General features: G+C 49.5%; 1 protein-coding gene across 3 annotated transcripts in view; it reads right to left on the bottom strand.

The window, feature by feature from the left end:
- CATSPERG (cation channel sperm associated auxiliary subunit gamma) overlaps window positions 1-10,777 on the bottom strand; it is a 30,083-nt gene extending 19,306 nt beyond the window's left edge. For 2 of the 3 annotated variants that reach the window (XM_061139200.1, XM_061139203.1), the window contains exons 1-6: window positions 9,389-10,225; window positions 9,245-9,301; window positions 4,297-4,441; window positions 3,841-3,967; window positions 3,589-3,661; window positions 2,404-2,559 (exon numbers count right to left, since the gene is read on the bottom strand). In XM_061139200.1, the coding sequence (XP_060995183.1) occupies window positions 2,404-2,559; window positions 3,589-3,661; window positions 3,841-3,967; window positions 4,297-4,441; window positions 9,245-9,301; window positions 9,389-9,643 (813 nt within the window). In that variant the 5' untranslated portion in view covers window positions 9,644-10,225. Of the gene's footprint in view, window positions 1-2,403; window positions 2,560-3,588; window positions 3,662-3,840; window positions 3,968-4,296; window positions 4,442-9,244; window positions 9,302-9,388; window positions 10,226-10,654 lie in introns of those variants that run through there. The other variant, XM_061139201.1, reaches the window with a different exon arrangement.
- Window positions 10,778-13,670: the final 2,893 nt, after the last annotated feature.

Below are 13,670 nucleotides of genomic sequence, written 5' to 3'. Positions count from 1 at the left end.
AATCACTAGGCTGCTGGGGAATTCCTGTTACAGCAACTAAACCTGACCAACACAGGGCTGAAGATAGCTGCATAGTGTGTGTGTGTGTGTGTGTGTGTGTGTGTGTGTGTGCAGGGGGTGAGGGGGCAGGGGTTGTTATGAGATCCTAGGGGCAGTCGACAGGAGTGCTGAGGTGTGAAACAGGACGAAGGAAGGAAAATAGAGTAGAGACTGCAATGTGGGAAAAGTCCTGGTTAAAAACTGAGAATAAATAGACTTTGATTTTGGAGTGATGGAAATTCTTTGGAAATAGAGTTGGTGATTACACAATACCAATATATTCAATGGCCCTACACTGTTCACTTTAAAATAGTGAATTTTATGATTTTCATCTTGATAAATTAAAAAAAAAAAGGATGCCTGAAGTTCAAATTGCACTTTTAACTCCCCTCCTTTGTCCTCCAAATCTCTTCAGCAGAATTCATTGGCTACATCTCTCCTGTGGGTGTGTTTGGGTCAGAAGCATGAAAACTGACCAAGGTCTGCAAAGACCTGGGTCAGAACCAGAGAGAGAGCTGACAGGACAGCTCTATAGAACAGAGATGTTCTATAAACAGAAAGAGTTCAACAGAAGCAGGAATTCAGAGCCAGAGGGAACTGAGAGAACATTAATCCACCTGGGGTTGTCAGAAATCCATGTGTGGGAGGACTTCGCTGGTGGTCCAGTGGTTAAAAATCTGCCATTCAACGCAAGGGACTCGGGTTCTATCCCTAATGGAGGAACTAAGATCCTATATGCCTCGGAGCAACTAATCCCATGGACCACAGTATAAAAGATGCCATGTGATGCAGTGAAGATCCCACATGCTGCAACTAAGACCTGATGCAGCCAAAAATAAGTAAGTAAACAAATATTTTAAAAAAAAATCATGATAGCACTTTCAACTTTGATGGGAGGAGGTTCAAGCAGACTTTCGGGGTTGCTGTGGTGCACATTGTTATCTTAGACACAATTAACAACCAGCATCTTGTCCTCCCCTCTTGTGGCAAAGCTACCCTGATGTCACTCCGGGGAAGTCATCCTCTCACTGTCTCTTGTCTTGGCTACCCTCCTCATTAGGACAGATCTCATGACTCATGCTAAGCTAGCTGGCACGCTCCATTCTTTTGGGACACATGACCCAAGCTGAGCCCATCAGGATCAAGCAAATAAGTTTCAGGAATTTTTTTTTAAATCTATTTGGAAAAGAGGTGCTCCCTTTCTCTGCCTATGAGTTGGGATGATATGAATCACTTTGAAGATGGAGTTAATCCAGAAGAAGTGAAGCCGAAAGTTGGAGTCCTCATTCGAACCCTGAATCAAGCCAGGCCTGCAGGCTGCTCTGTGTCCAGGCTTTGCAGTTGGGTGCACCTATTCAATCTTATTTCTCTGCTGAAACCAAACTGGTTTGGAGTTCTGCCTACAACTGAGATTAACCCAAACATGTCTGTGTTTCACACTGAAAGGACCTCACTTCAGACACTGCTTCCATGTTTTGGAAGTAATATAGGCTCACAACACCAAATTTGAAACCCTAGGGGCCAGGTGTATATTGAAATTCAGAATTTTCCAGTGTTTAGAAGGTAAGATGACACATATATGAGGCTTCCTCAGTGGCTCAGGAGTACAGAATCCACCTATAATGCAGGAGATGCTAGAGCCCCCTGGATTGGGAAGATCCCCTGGATTAGGAAATGGCAACCCATTCTACTATTCTTGCCTGGAAAATCCCATGGACAGAGGAGCCTGGCAGGCTACAAAAGAATTGGATATGACTGAATGACTGAGTATGCACCATGGCACATATATACCACCCAAACACCCAGTGGCGTCTGGGGCAGCACCCCATAATCAAATTCCTTAACATTTCTGCAGGGCAGCATCAGAATATTATTAAATGGAATGCATAAAGATTAAAAAAAAAGAAGTCTTTGTTAGCTCAAGTCAGAGCTTCTCAACAAATGCATTTTAGCCTCGAATTGTGAAAATGCCATTTCAAAGATTTGGGATTTCAGAACTACAAATGGTGGACCTATAAATAATAATAGCTTCAACTCCCATATTACTCATTCTGGGTCTGACTACTATGCATTTGTGTCATTCTCAGAATGATTCTATAAGGTAAATATAAATGTCGTTCCCATTTTACAAATGGGGAATCCGAGGCCAGGGTAGGTGAAGCAACTTGCCCAACATCACACAGCTAGGAGACGGCAGAAGGAGGATTTGAACCCAGGCTGCCTGGCTGCAACGTCTGTCTTTTTTTGATGTTATCTGCCTCTCCTGGGCATTGGTGTGACTTTGGGGATCCCTTCCATGGCCCTGGGCCCCTTTCCACTTTAGGAGCTGGAACCCAGCCCACCTTCTGCCCTGCAGTGACTCACCTCCACGAGAAAGAAGTCCTTGAAGTTTGTGTCAGTCAGTAGGACGGTCTTCTCCTCAGGGATGCCACCCAGGATGAGTACAGGTGTCTGGTCTACAGTGTACCACAGCGGCCTCGACGGGACATTCACAAAGTACCGGGGTATCAGATGGAAGAGCTGCGGGGTAGGGGCCAGAGGGCTGCTCGACAACCCCCTCTCTTCCCACGGTTCTGTCTCATTTAAGGTAAAACCTAAAGACCTTACCCTGACTCACAAGGCCATGTGCAATTTGCCTCCATCACCTCTCTGACCTCATCCTCCACCACTCTCCCCCTTGCTCACTTTCTCCCGGCCATGTGGGCTTTCTCACTGCTTCTCAGAGCCTTTATACCGACTGTTCCCTCTGCTCGAAATGCTCTTCTAGTAACCACGTAATTCCTGCCTCTCCTCCACCAAGACTGTACTCAAATGTCGATCTTCTCAATTACACCTTTCTTGAGCATCCATTTAAACACTGCCACCCCCTCCTGTGTGTGTGCTCAGCTGTGTCTGACTCTTCGTGGCCCCATGAACTGTAGCCCACCAGGCTCCTCTGTCCATGGGATTTCCCAGGCAAGAATACCAGAGTGGGTTGCCATTTCTTTTTCTTTTTTTTTTTTTGCCATTTCTTACTCCAGGGAATCTTCCTAACCCAGGAATCAAACCCATGTCTCCTGCGTCTTCTGCACTGGCAGATGGATTCTTGAGCCTTAAGCACCTGGGAAGCCCCCGCCACCCCCTCTTACAGAGATCTAATTCCCCTCACTCTGAATTCTCTCCAGCGCACTGACCACATTTTAACCTGCTGTGGAATTGACTTGATCTCATGTGTGCTGGTCTGGTGTCTGTCTCTCCCACTAGACTGTCAGCTCAAAGAGAGGGCACGGATTTGGGTCTGTGGGTTCGCTGCTATGTTCCAACAATCTGTGCTCAGGAAGTGCCTACTGAATGAATGAATGCACTATGATTAAGAATATGGGTGCAGGAGTCAGGAAGACACAGTTTCAAGTCTGTGGGCAAATGGCTCCATCGTTTTGGGGCGTCAGTTTGCTCCTCTTTAAAATGGGTATGCTAGAGGACCTTCTCGCACAGGTCACTGTCAAGACTTAAAGTGTACTTAGCAGATTACGGCACCAGGGGCCCTTCCCATCACCAGGGCCCCCTCACCTCGTTTCCCACAGTGAATTGGAGTTCGTGGTCTCGCTGTCTCTCCAGGAAGCCGTTAATGTTCACACGAAACCTGGAGGTGGGTGTGGGGCAAGCACCGGTGTGGGCTCTGGCTGCTGCCAGAGCTCACAGCCACTTCCCTGCCCCTTTCCCGCCCTGAGGACCCCTCTTCTCTTCTGTGGGAATCCGGAAATTAGGAAGCCCCTCCCAGAGTCTCCGCGCCTCACCCAGCCGGGGATTGGGAAAGGGCACCTTTTATTGGGAATGAAGGGCCCCAGGCCATTGCTGCTAACTTCCACGCGCATGACCACGCTGCCGTTCTTGATGGGCATGGGCGTGTACCAGCTCATGAGACACACCTCCTCTGCGTCACATCTCTCTGCTGGCAGGCGGTGGGTACTGAAGCTGCTGGGGCCTTCCAGTAGCCTCCCCCCACGCCGGCCACAAACCACTGGGATCCCCCCGCAACTCCATTCTCAGCCATGGATCCCCCTGGGGCCTCTGTGTGGCCCCATCTGGGCCCCGGAACCTGCTGAGGCATCCTTGGCTACCACCCTCCCAGGTCAAAGATACCTGTGAGGCCCGCAACCACCCCCACACCCCCACCAAGTCATAGGCCCCTTGAGACCAGGAACCCGGCTGAGCTTCCCTGGCCACGCCCCACAAGGCCACGCCCCACACGGCCACGCCCCCACCCACCAGGCCCACCTGGGCTGCGGAAGGGAGCTGCCTCCATCTGGATCTGCAGCTGCTCTATCTTCCAGCGATGGAAGTTGACTGGGGACTGGAAGGTGACCAGCACCACCGGCTTCAGCCCTGTCAGATGGCCCTTGCGGACCAAGGCCTCGGAGGACTGAGGGTGAGATGGCCCCACAGGGGTGTCCTTAAGAGAGGCTGTGGGTCCCCCTGCCTTGACCCCACCTTTACTAGCCTGCCTTCTTCCTAGGCTGGGTCAGGAGAACAGAATCTCCACCGTGGGAAGGTCAGAGAACATGGTCTAGGTTTGGGGCACGGGAGGGGGACGGAACCAGTCTAGGAGAGGGGGCGGAGGTGCTTCTGGCTGGGAGGGAGTCAGGAGGTCTTCCCGGAGGAGGTGAGTCCAGAGCAAGGTCCTCAGACAGAAATTAGACATAGGGAATGCATAGGGCAAGAAAGCATAGGACAAACAAAAATATAAAGGTGGGAGCACCTGGCACCCACAACTACTAGCAGCCTCTTCCCTCACTTCAGGGATTCCATTCTCACTCCTGGGGCTTCTGGTTTAGGAACTGGGATCTGGGGTATGATGGGGCAGTTAGCCCCTGGAGAAAGGCATGGCAACCTGCTCCAGTATTCTTGCCTGGAGAATCCCACGGACAGAGGAGCCTGGAGGGGCTACAGTCCATAGGGTCACAAAGAGTCAATCATGACTGAGGTGACTTAGCAAGCAGGCAGGCAGGGGCAGTTATACAGAAAGGAACTAGGGACGAGGGTGACTGGGTGGCCAGGGACAACCTCCCAGAAGCGCCAGGATCCTGGCTGGGCTAAGAAGGGAGGGCAGGGCTTAGAGCAGCAGTCCCCAAACTTTTTTGGCACCAGGGACCAGTTTAATGGGGACAATTTTTCCACTGAGCATGATTGGGGGGTGAGGGGAAGGTTTCAGTATGATTCAAGTGCATTACATTTATTGTGCACTTTATTTCTATTATTATTACATCAGCTCCACCTCGGAACATCAGGCATTAGATCCCAGAGTTTGGGGACCCCTGACTTAGAGTGGAGATGGAAGGAGGAAGACATGTATTCTAGGGTATGTGCTGTGCTGTGCTTAGTCATTCAGTTGTGTCCAACTCTGCTACCCCATGAACTGTAGCCTGCCAGTGTCCTCTGTCCATGGGGGTTCTCCAGGCAAGAATACTGGAGTGAGTTGCCATGCCCTCCTCCAGGGGATCTTCCCAACCCAGGGATGGAACCCAGGTCTCCCACACTGCAGAAGGATTCTTTACCATCTGAGCCACCAGGGAAGCCCATGCATACTGGAGTGGATAGCCTATCCCTCCTCCAGAGGATCTTCCCGACCCAGGAATCAAACTTGGGTCTTCTGCATTGCAGGCGGATTCTTTATCAGCTGAGCTACCAGGGAAAGCCCATTCTTGGGTATAGAACAGCATTAATATTTCTTTTTTTTTTTTTTGGCTGGATCATGTGGTATGCAGGTCCCTGATAAGTGATCAAACCCATGCTCCTGGCACTGGGAGTATGGAGTCTTAACCATTGGACCACCAGGGAAGTCTCTAGAAGAGCATTAGCAAAGGCTTGGAGGCATCCCCAAGAGACAGCTGTGCTCAAGTCGCTGTGGGCAGGGGTGTGGGGGGAGCTATGAGACACGGGTGGGAGATTTAATGAGTCTGATTCCTTTGGCACAGGCCTTCATCCTGAGGAATGCCTCGGCCAGGGCCCTTTCAATCCTGCCCCCTACACCTGTCCCAGCCCTGCCTCTGGCTTCCAATCACAGGGGAGCAGGTGCTGGTGGGTTGGGGAGCTCTTCCCTATCAGGGCTATAGTGGCCACAACTACCCTGATGCTGTCCACCCTTAACTCTTGCCTGGACCAAGCATCAGCCTCCTCCCTGTCTCCTTGCTCCTGCTCTGCCCCCTATTCAGCCTGTTAACACTTGAATCCCATCACATCCCTCCTCTGTTCAAAACCTCATGGCTTCATCTCACTAGAGAGAAAGCCAGGTCTCACTCTCCCCTCCCACTGTCCCCCTTGCTGAGCCTGCTCCAGCCACACACAGGCCTCCGGGCGGTTCCTCATATACTCCGGCCTCGGTCCTATTTCAGGACAGCTGCACCTGCTGTTCCCTTGGCTCCAGTGTTTTCCCCAGTTCTCTCCCTTTTCATCATTCAGGCCTCTTCTCAAGCTCTTCAGAGACCTTCCCCAAACACTCCAGCTAACACCTTCACCTCATTTTATTTTCATCTTTGCACTGATTACACCAATAAGTTGTTTTCTGTATTTACTTGTCGATTGTCTGCTTCCCTGGTGGGCTGAATCCAGAAGAAACATCAGGCCACACTGTTTATCACTGTACTGCCTCCCCAACCCATTGTGGAAAAAAAAAAAAAGAGGGTCTGACTTAGAGTATGTGTTGCATGAACAGATAAAGGAATGACTATCAGGCTTTCACAGATAAGGAGAGAAAGTTGATGGAGTCAACTCTCGGCCCAGATCACTCTCTAGAAACTTGTTGCTAGCATTCACTTTCTATGAACCAGCCACTGTGCTCAGTGCTTCATACATATTTAATCATTTTATGAAGTGGGTATGATCATTATTGTAGCCTTGTTAAGGATGAGGAGACTTTGGTACAGAGAAGTTAAGTGACTTGCCTGAGATCACTCAGCTGTTATGAGCAGGACTGGGGTTGGAAGCCAGGCAGCCTGGCTCCAGAGCCCAAAGGATTCACTATCATGCTATACTTCCTCCAGATAAATATGAGTCCATGGTAGAATCAAACCCAGGTCTGTAGCCTTCAGAACTTCAATTCTCAACCACAACATTCTGCTTATTTCAGTCAAAACAATCTTAAAGAACAAACTTGGAGGACTCAAACTTCCCAATTTGAAAATTAATACAAAGCTACAGTGATCAAAACAGTGTCGTACTGGCATATGGACACACATATAGAACAATGGAATAGAATTATATCCAGAAATATACCCTTATACTTATAATCAATTGATTTTTGACAAGGATGTGAAGACAATTCAATGAGGAAAGAATAATCTTTTCAGTTCTGGCATAACTGGATATTCCCAGGCAAAAATTAGACCCCTACCTCACACCATATACAAAAACTAACTCAAAATGAATCAAAGGCCCACATAAGAGCTAAAACAAACAAACAAACTCTTAGAAGAAAACATGGGAGTAAATTTTCATGATTTGTGGTTAGGTAAAGCCTTAGACAACACCAAAAGCACCAGCAACAAATGAAAAAAAAAATGATAATTGGGCTTTATCAAAAATTAAAACTATGGTGCCATTGTATGATATGTGAATTATATCTCAATAAATGTAAAGCTTTAGTGCTTTGAAGGACATCATTAAGAAAGTGAAAAGACATGGAATGTGAAAAATATTCACAAATTATACATCTGAGAAGGAACTACTTTCCAGTATATAAAAAGAAATTTTATAATGTGACAATAAAAAGACAAATAACCCAGTTTTTAAATGGGCAAAGGATCTGAACAGACATTTCTCCAAAGAAGATAGATAAATGGCTAATGGGCATATGAAAAGATGTTCAACATCATTAGTTACGAGGCAAATGCAGATCAAAACCACACTGAGATGCCATTTCACACATACTAGAGGGCAAGAATCAAAGAAATGGACAACAACAAATGACAATATAGAAAAACTGGACCCCTCATACACTGTTTATGAGAATGAAAAAAGACATGGATTTGCTTTGGAAAACAGCCCAGCAGGTCCTCGAAAGTGAAACAGAGTTATCATGTGACCCAGAAATTCCTTTTCTAGGTATATACTGAAGAGAACTGAAAACAGATGCTTACACAAACATGTATACACATGTTCATAGCAGCATCATTCATAATAACCACCCCCAAAGTGGAAATAACTCAAATCGCCATCACTTAATGAATAGCTAAGGAAAATGTAGCACATCTGTACAACTGAATATTGTCCTTGTTCAGTTGCCCAATCATGTCTGACTCTTTGTGACTCCATGGACTGCAGCATGCCAGGCCTTCCTGTCCCTCACCATCTCCCAAAGTTTGGCCAAGTTCAAGTCCATTGCATCGGTGACTCATCCATAAAAAGGAAATACTGATCCATGTTATAACATGGATGGGTCTTGAAAACATGTTAAGTGGAAGAAGTCAGATACAAAAGGCCACATATTACTTGATTCCATTCTTTATATGAAATGTCCAGAATAAGCAATTTCACAGAAGTAGAGAACAGTGGTCTCCAGGGGCTCGGGAGGGTAGGGGTACAGGGTTTCCTTTTGAGGTGATGAAAATGTGCTGGAACAAGATAGTGGTGATGGTTGCACAACTTTGTGAATATACGAAAAACTATTGAACTGTTTTTTGTTTGTCTGTATTTTCGGCTGTGCTGGGCAGCTTGTAGAATTTTAGTTCCCCAACCAGGGATCAAACCTACACTCCCTGCACACCAAGCCGGGAGTCCTAGCCACTGGACTGCCAGGGAACTCTTGAATTGTATATTTTTAAATGGTGAATTTTAGGACATGTGAATTCTATCTCAATTTTAAAAAATATTTTCTTCACTTTATGAGGAAAATATCTATGTTTCTTTTTCTTTTGACCCCAATATCTGGCATGTGGGATCCTAGTTCCCTGACCAGGAGCCTAACCTGTGCCTCCTGCAGTGGAACCTTTCAGTCTTAATCACAGGACCACCAGGGAAGTCTTTATATATCTCCGTTGTTTTGTTGTTTTTTTTTTTATGGAAATCAAAAGCTAACAAGCACCAACTATGTGCCTGGTGAGATACCAGGAATCTTCTTGAATCTTTAAGGTCTCTAGGGTTCAATGGTGCCATGCCTATTTAAATGTTAGAAAGGGGGAAAACTGAGGCCCCAACAGAATAAGCGTCCCCCACCCCTGCACCCACTCACCACATCTCCTGTGCAGGAGTAGTTGATCTTCAGGTAGTAAGGAAAGCCGAGGTATGTCTGCAAGGAGATGGTGAGCAAATGTCCAGAGCCCAGAAGGGTGCAGCTCCAGGACCTCTCCCATTCGGCTGCCCCCAGTCTCCTCACCTCATCCCGGTCGATGGGTGCGTCCACTAGCAGGTCGAACACTTTGTCCACTGTGTACAGCTCTTGATCGACGAAATGATCGACCGCGTCGTTCTTGCCTACTGACTCTAAGTTGTTCAAGACAACCTGCCAGGTGCACTCCTGGGTTTCCTGTATCGCCCACAACCTCCACGGTGCCAACAGCACCACCAGCAGTGCCCACAGCGCCCGCTGGACTCGGAGCCTCGGCCACGGAGCAGGGCCAGCAGGGAACATCTCGGGCAAGTGGGTAACGTGGCTTCAACCTGGAGAAGGCGGAGGTCACCAGCCGGCTAGACTGTTCTTGGTAGGCGCCGTCTTAGATCCCGCCTTATTCCTGCTCCCCGCCCAGTCCCTGCTCCTGGCCCCACCTGTGCTCAAACGTCTGGCCCCACCCCTATTCTTGCTCCTCGCTCCACTCCTACTTTTGCTCCTGGCTCCGGTCCTGTTCTTGCTCCAGGTTCCTCTCCTGCTCTCGCTCCTGGCTTCTCGCCTGTTCTTGCTCCACGTCCCTCTCCTACTCTCGCTCCTGGCTTCTCGCCTGTTCTTGCTCCACGTTCCTCTCCTGCTCTCGCTCCTGGCTTCTCGCCTGTTCTTGCTCCTGGCTCCGCCTGTGCTCTTGCTCCTGGCTTCTCTCCTGTTCTTGCTCCTGGCTCCACCTCTGCTCCAGACCTCGGGCCGGCAATTACTGCTCTTCCGGACCCCACCTCTGCTGTTACTCCAGGGCTCTCCCCTACTGTTGCTCCTGGCCATGCCCCTACCCCTGGTTTCGCCCCGCCTCCCAGCCTCGCCCCTTAACCTTGCCCTATCCTTCTTTGCTCTTCCTCTGCTCTGCCTCCGACCCCTACTCTTCAGTCGGTCTCTATTTCTGTTTCTCGGTTTAGCTATGCCCCACCTATTGCCCCCAGCTCCTCTCCTCGCATACCTGAGCCTGGCTCCGCCCCCACTTCTTGCCCCGCCCCCCCACATTTCTCCGCACCGCCCCTTTCTCCGTGCTCGGGCCCTGCCCAGGTACCAGACCCTGCCTCTAGACCCGTCCCTCTCCCGAACCTGCACCTTCCCCACGCCCCACCTCTTCCCCTGTCCTCGCTTCGATTTCTCGCCTGTAGCTTGCCCCTCGCTCAGCTTCTGCGCCTTGTCCCTCCCCTTATCGACCCGCCCTCCCCCCTCATCCTGGGGGAGGTGGTCTTCCCAAGCCCGTTCCTTGCCCCGCCCCCTCCTATGACCCCGCCCCTTCTCGGTGGAGACCGTTTCTTTGCCTCGGGAACTCTCCTCGCCGTTGGCCTTCCGCTCGCTCCGCGCCCTCTCTGCGCCCTGCACCTCCTCGTTCCCTGCCGGCGCTGCCTTGTCTGTCGGCGCTTTCTCGGTCCTCACTTTCCCCCTGAACCGCGGTACCTTGTCTCCTCCCCTCGTCTTCTCACCACCTCTTTCCATGCCCCGGACAGCCCAGCTCTAAGCTCCGCCTCTTCTAGCCCCGCCCCTCTGCATGGCCCGGCTCCTTCTCTCGGCCTCTCCAGGCTCCTCGCCCCGCCCTCTCTCCGCCCCGCCCCTCCTGTGCCCAGTCCCTGGACTCTCCTCCTTTTCCTCAGCCTTTCCCCGCCTCTCCTCCCCCGCCCCTCTCCGCCCCTTCTTAACCCCGCCCCCACCCCCCGCATCCCTCCCAGGGAGGCCCCAGACCTCCCTCTTCTCCCTGCCCGGTGGTACCAGTCACTAAGTTAAAACCGGTCAACCGTCACTCTGCCGCTCCAGTCCCGCCCCTCTTGCCCGGTCTCAAAATGGCCGCCTACACTTCCGCAACCGACTTCTGCCTTTCGCGAGGCACGCCTGCTTCACCCGCCTGTCTCCGTGGCAACGCGCTTCCCGACTAGCGCTTACGGCTTAAGGGACAGAGGGAGGGAGAAGCTCAACACTCGCGCGGGCCCTGGACTGCAGAGGGAACTGCGGACGAAGTTTGTGTTAGAAAGGCCTTCAGGAGTTCCTATTGGTGGTTCTGGCCTGCTTATCCTTCTACCCAATCAGACTTTACTATCACAATTCTAGTGGAAAAAAAAAAAAAATTAGGGCCGTGTGGGAAATTAATCTGACTGCGGCTTAACACCCTCATCTGCAGAACAAAGACAAAGGCAGTTGTCTTGAGAAGTCAATAAGATAACACGTGAAGAGTACCTGGCACAAATAAATATTCAATAAGTTAACAGTTTTCATTGGTACTCTGACGCCCAACAGTTAAGGACTCAGACCGTCTTTATTTTATTTTGCCGCTGGGATCATAGTTACCCCACCAGTGACTGAACCCGGGTCCCCTGCAGTGGAAGCCTGGAGTCCTTGCCACTGAACCGCCAGGGAATTCCCCAGACCATGACTTTTTGATGGACTGCAAAGCTGACTTTATTTTTTTTTTTTTCTGTTTTAAATATATGTTGTATTTAAAAGCTGACTTTAAACTCCAGTGGTTTTCAGACTTCAGAGTGCATTAGACTCAATCAGAAGGACTTGTTAAAACAAGTTGTTAGGCTCCACCCCCAGGGGTTTAGATTCCCTTAAGTCTTTAGATGGGGCTGGTAATTATATTCCAGGTGATGCTGATACTAATGGTCTGGGGACAACACCCTGGGAACCTTCCATACCTCCCCAGGACCCTAGGGAAACATCCAAACTAAATTGTTTTCCAGAGCTCTGCATAAACTGATGCCTGTTGTCCCTCCTATCCACTCATCTGTTGCTCTCTCTGTGGTCCAAAGCAGAGTCTTGAATATCCTTGACCCAGTATGCTGGCTCTCCTCCAGACTGTGCACACACTATAAACCCCTTCTGGAATACTACTCCCTACTTTGTCACCACCTGACCGCTTTCCTGCCTTCATGTCTTGTCTGTGATACAGAAGCAGCCCTCATCCCTCCCCTCACCACGCTAGGCTATGGCTGCCCAGGAGTGGGTCTCTGTTTCCCACTGCATGGCAGGCTCTGTGAGGGCAGGGCCTGGGGCTTTATCTATCACTGTTGTTTCCAATTATGTGCAACACAGTGCAGAATAAGCGTTCCCGGTAAATAAAGAGCTATGAAAGTCTGTGCCCCGCCACCCCCTAGCCCACCCCCACAGACCAGGAAGGGTGACTTCATCTGAGGGAAGAAACCCAGCAGCTGTGTACCTGAGCCCTTCTAGACTCACAGAAGCAGAGAGACTGGGGTGTCCTCATGGTACCCCCGACTCTGGAATATATCCGCACCAGGAGAAAGTCCCCCTGTTACTTACATGCCCAAGGTACACCCTACAGCCTCATTTATGCTAGCAAAAGACTAGCAGCCACCCACATGTCCATTAATGAAACATGGAAATAACTTGGACTTCCCCAGTGGTTCAGTGGTAAAGAATTCGCTTGCCAGTGTGAGAGCCGCAGGAGATGCAGGAGACATGGGTTCGATCCCTGGGTCAGGAAGAGTCCCTGGAGTAGGAGATGGCAACCCACTCCAGTATTCTGTGGGATGTCTGTCCTAAAGGAGGCACAGCAGACATTAAGAAGGATATAAGGGACCTCCCTGATGGCGCAGTGGATAAGACTCCACCTGCAATGCAGGGGACACGGGTTTGATCCCTGGTCTGGGAAGATTCCACATGCTGAGGAGCAACGAAGCCCATGCACCACAACTTCTGAGCTGATGTGCTGCAACTACTGAAGCCTACAAGCTTTAGGGCCTGTGAGCCACAACTAATGAGCCCCTGTCCTACAACTACTGAAGCCTGTGCTCTGCAATGAGAAGCCCGTGTACTTCAACAAAGGGTAGCCCTTGCTCATTGCAACTAGAGAAAGCCCACACACAGCAATGAAGACCTAGTGCAACCCCAAATAAAAATAAATTAAAAAGGATATGAGACTTGCTCTTGTGCCTCTGAAATGATCTCTGAATGACACTGGGTTGGTAAAAAAAAAAAAAAAAAAGCAAGGTATAGAAAGAGAATATTAGAAAAGCATATAAAAATTATATATGTATATATGAAACATATAATATGAAAAAGGTGCAGAAACGAGCCGATATTTTATTGAGCACCAGACACTGTTCTAAGATCTTTACAGATATTGCTTAATTCTCCAACAAGTCCATGAGGTAGGTGCTGTTATACCATGTCACAGATTGGCAAACAGCACAGGAAGGTGAAATGAGTGGCCCAAAACCACAGACTTGGGAATGACAGAGTTCAGATTTATACCCAGGGACTTTGCCTCCAGAGTCTGTGATTGTAATTACCTCACCATATAGTACCACTT

Source organism: Dama dama, chromosome 4 (genome assembly GCF_033118175.1).
Source record: "Dama dama isolate Ldn47 chromosome 4, ASM3311817v1, whole genome shotgun sequence".
Lineage (NCBI taxonomy): Eukaryota > Metazoa > Chordata > Mammalia > Artiodactyla > Cervidae > Dama > Dama dama.
This window is presented reverse-complemented; position numbering and strand designations above follow the sequence as displayed.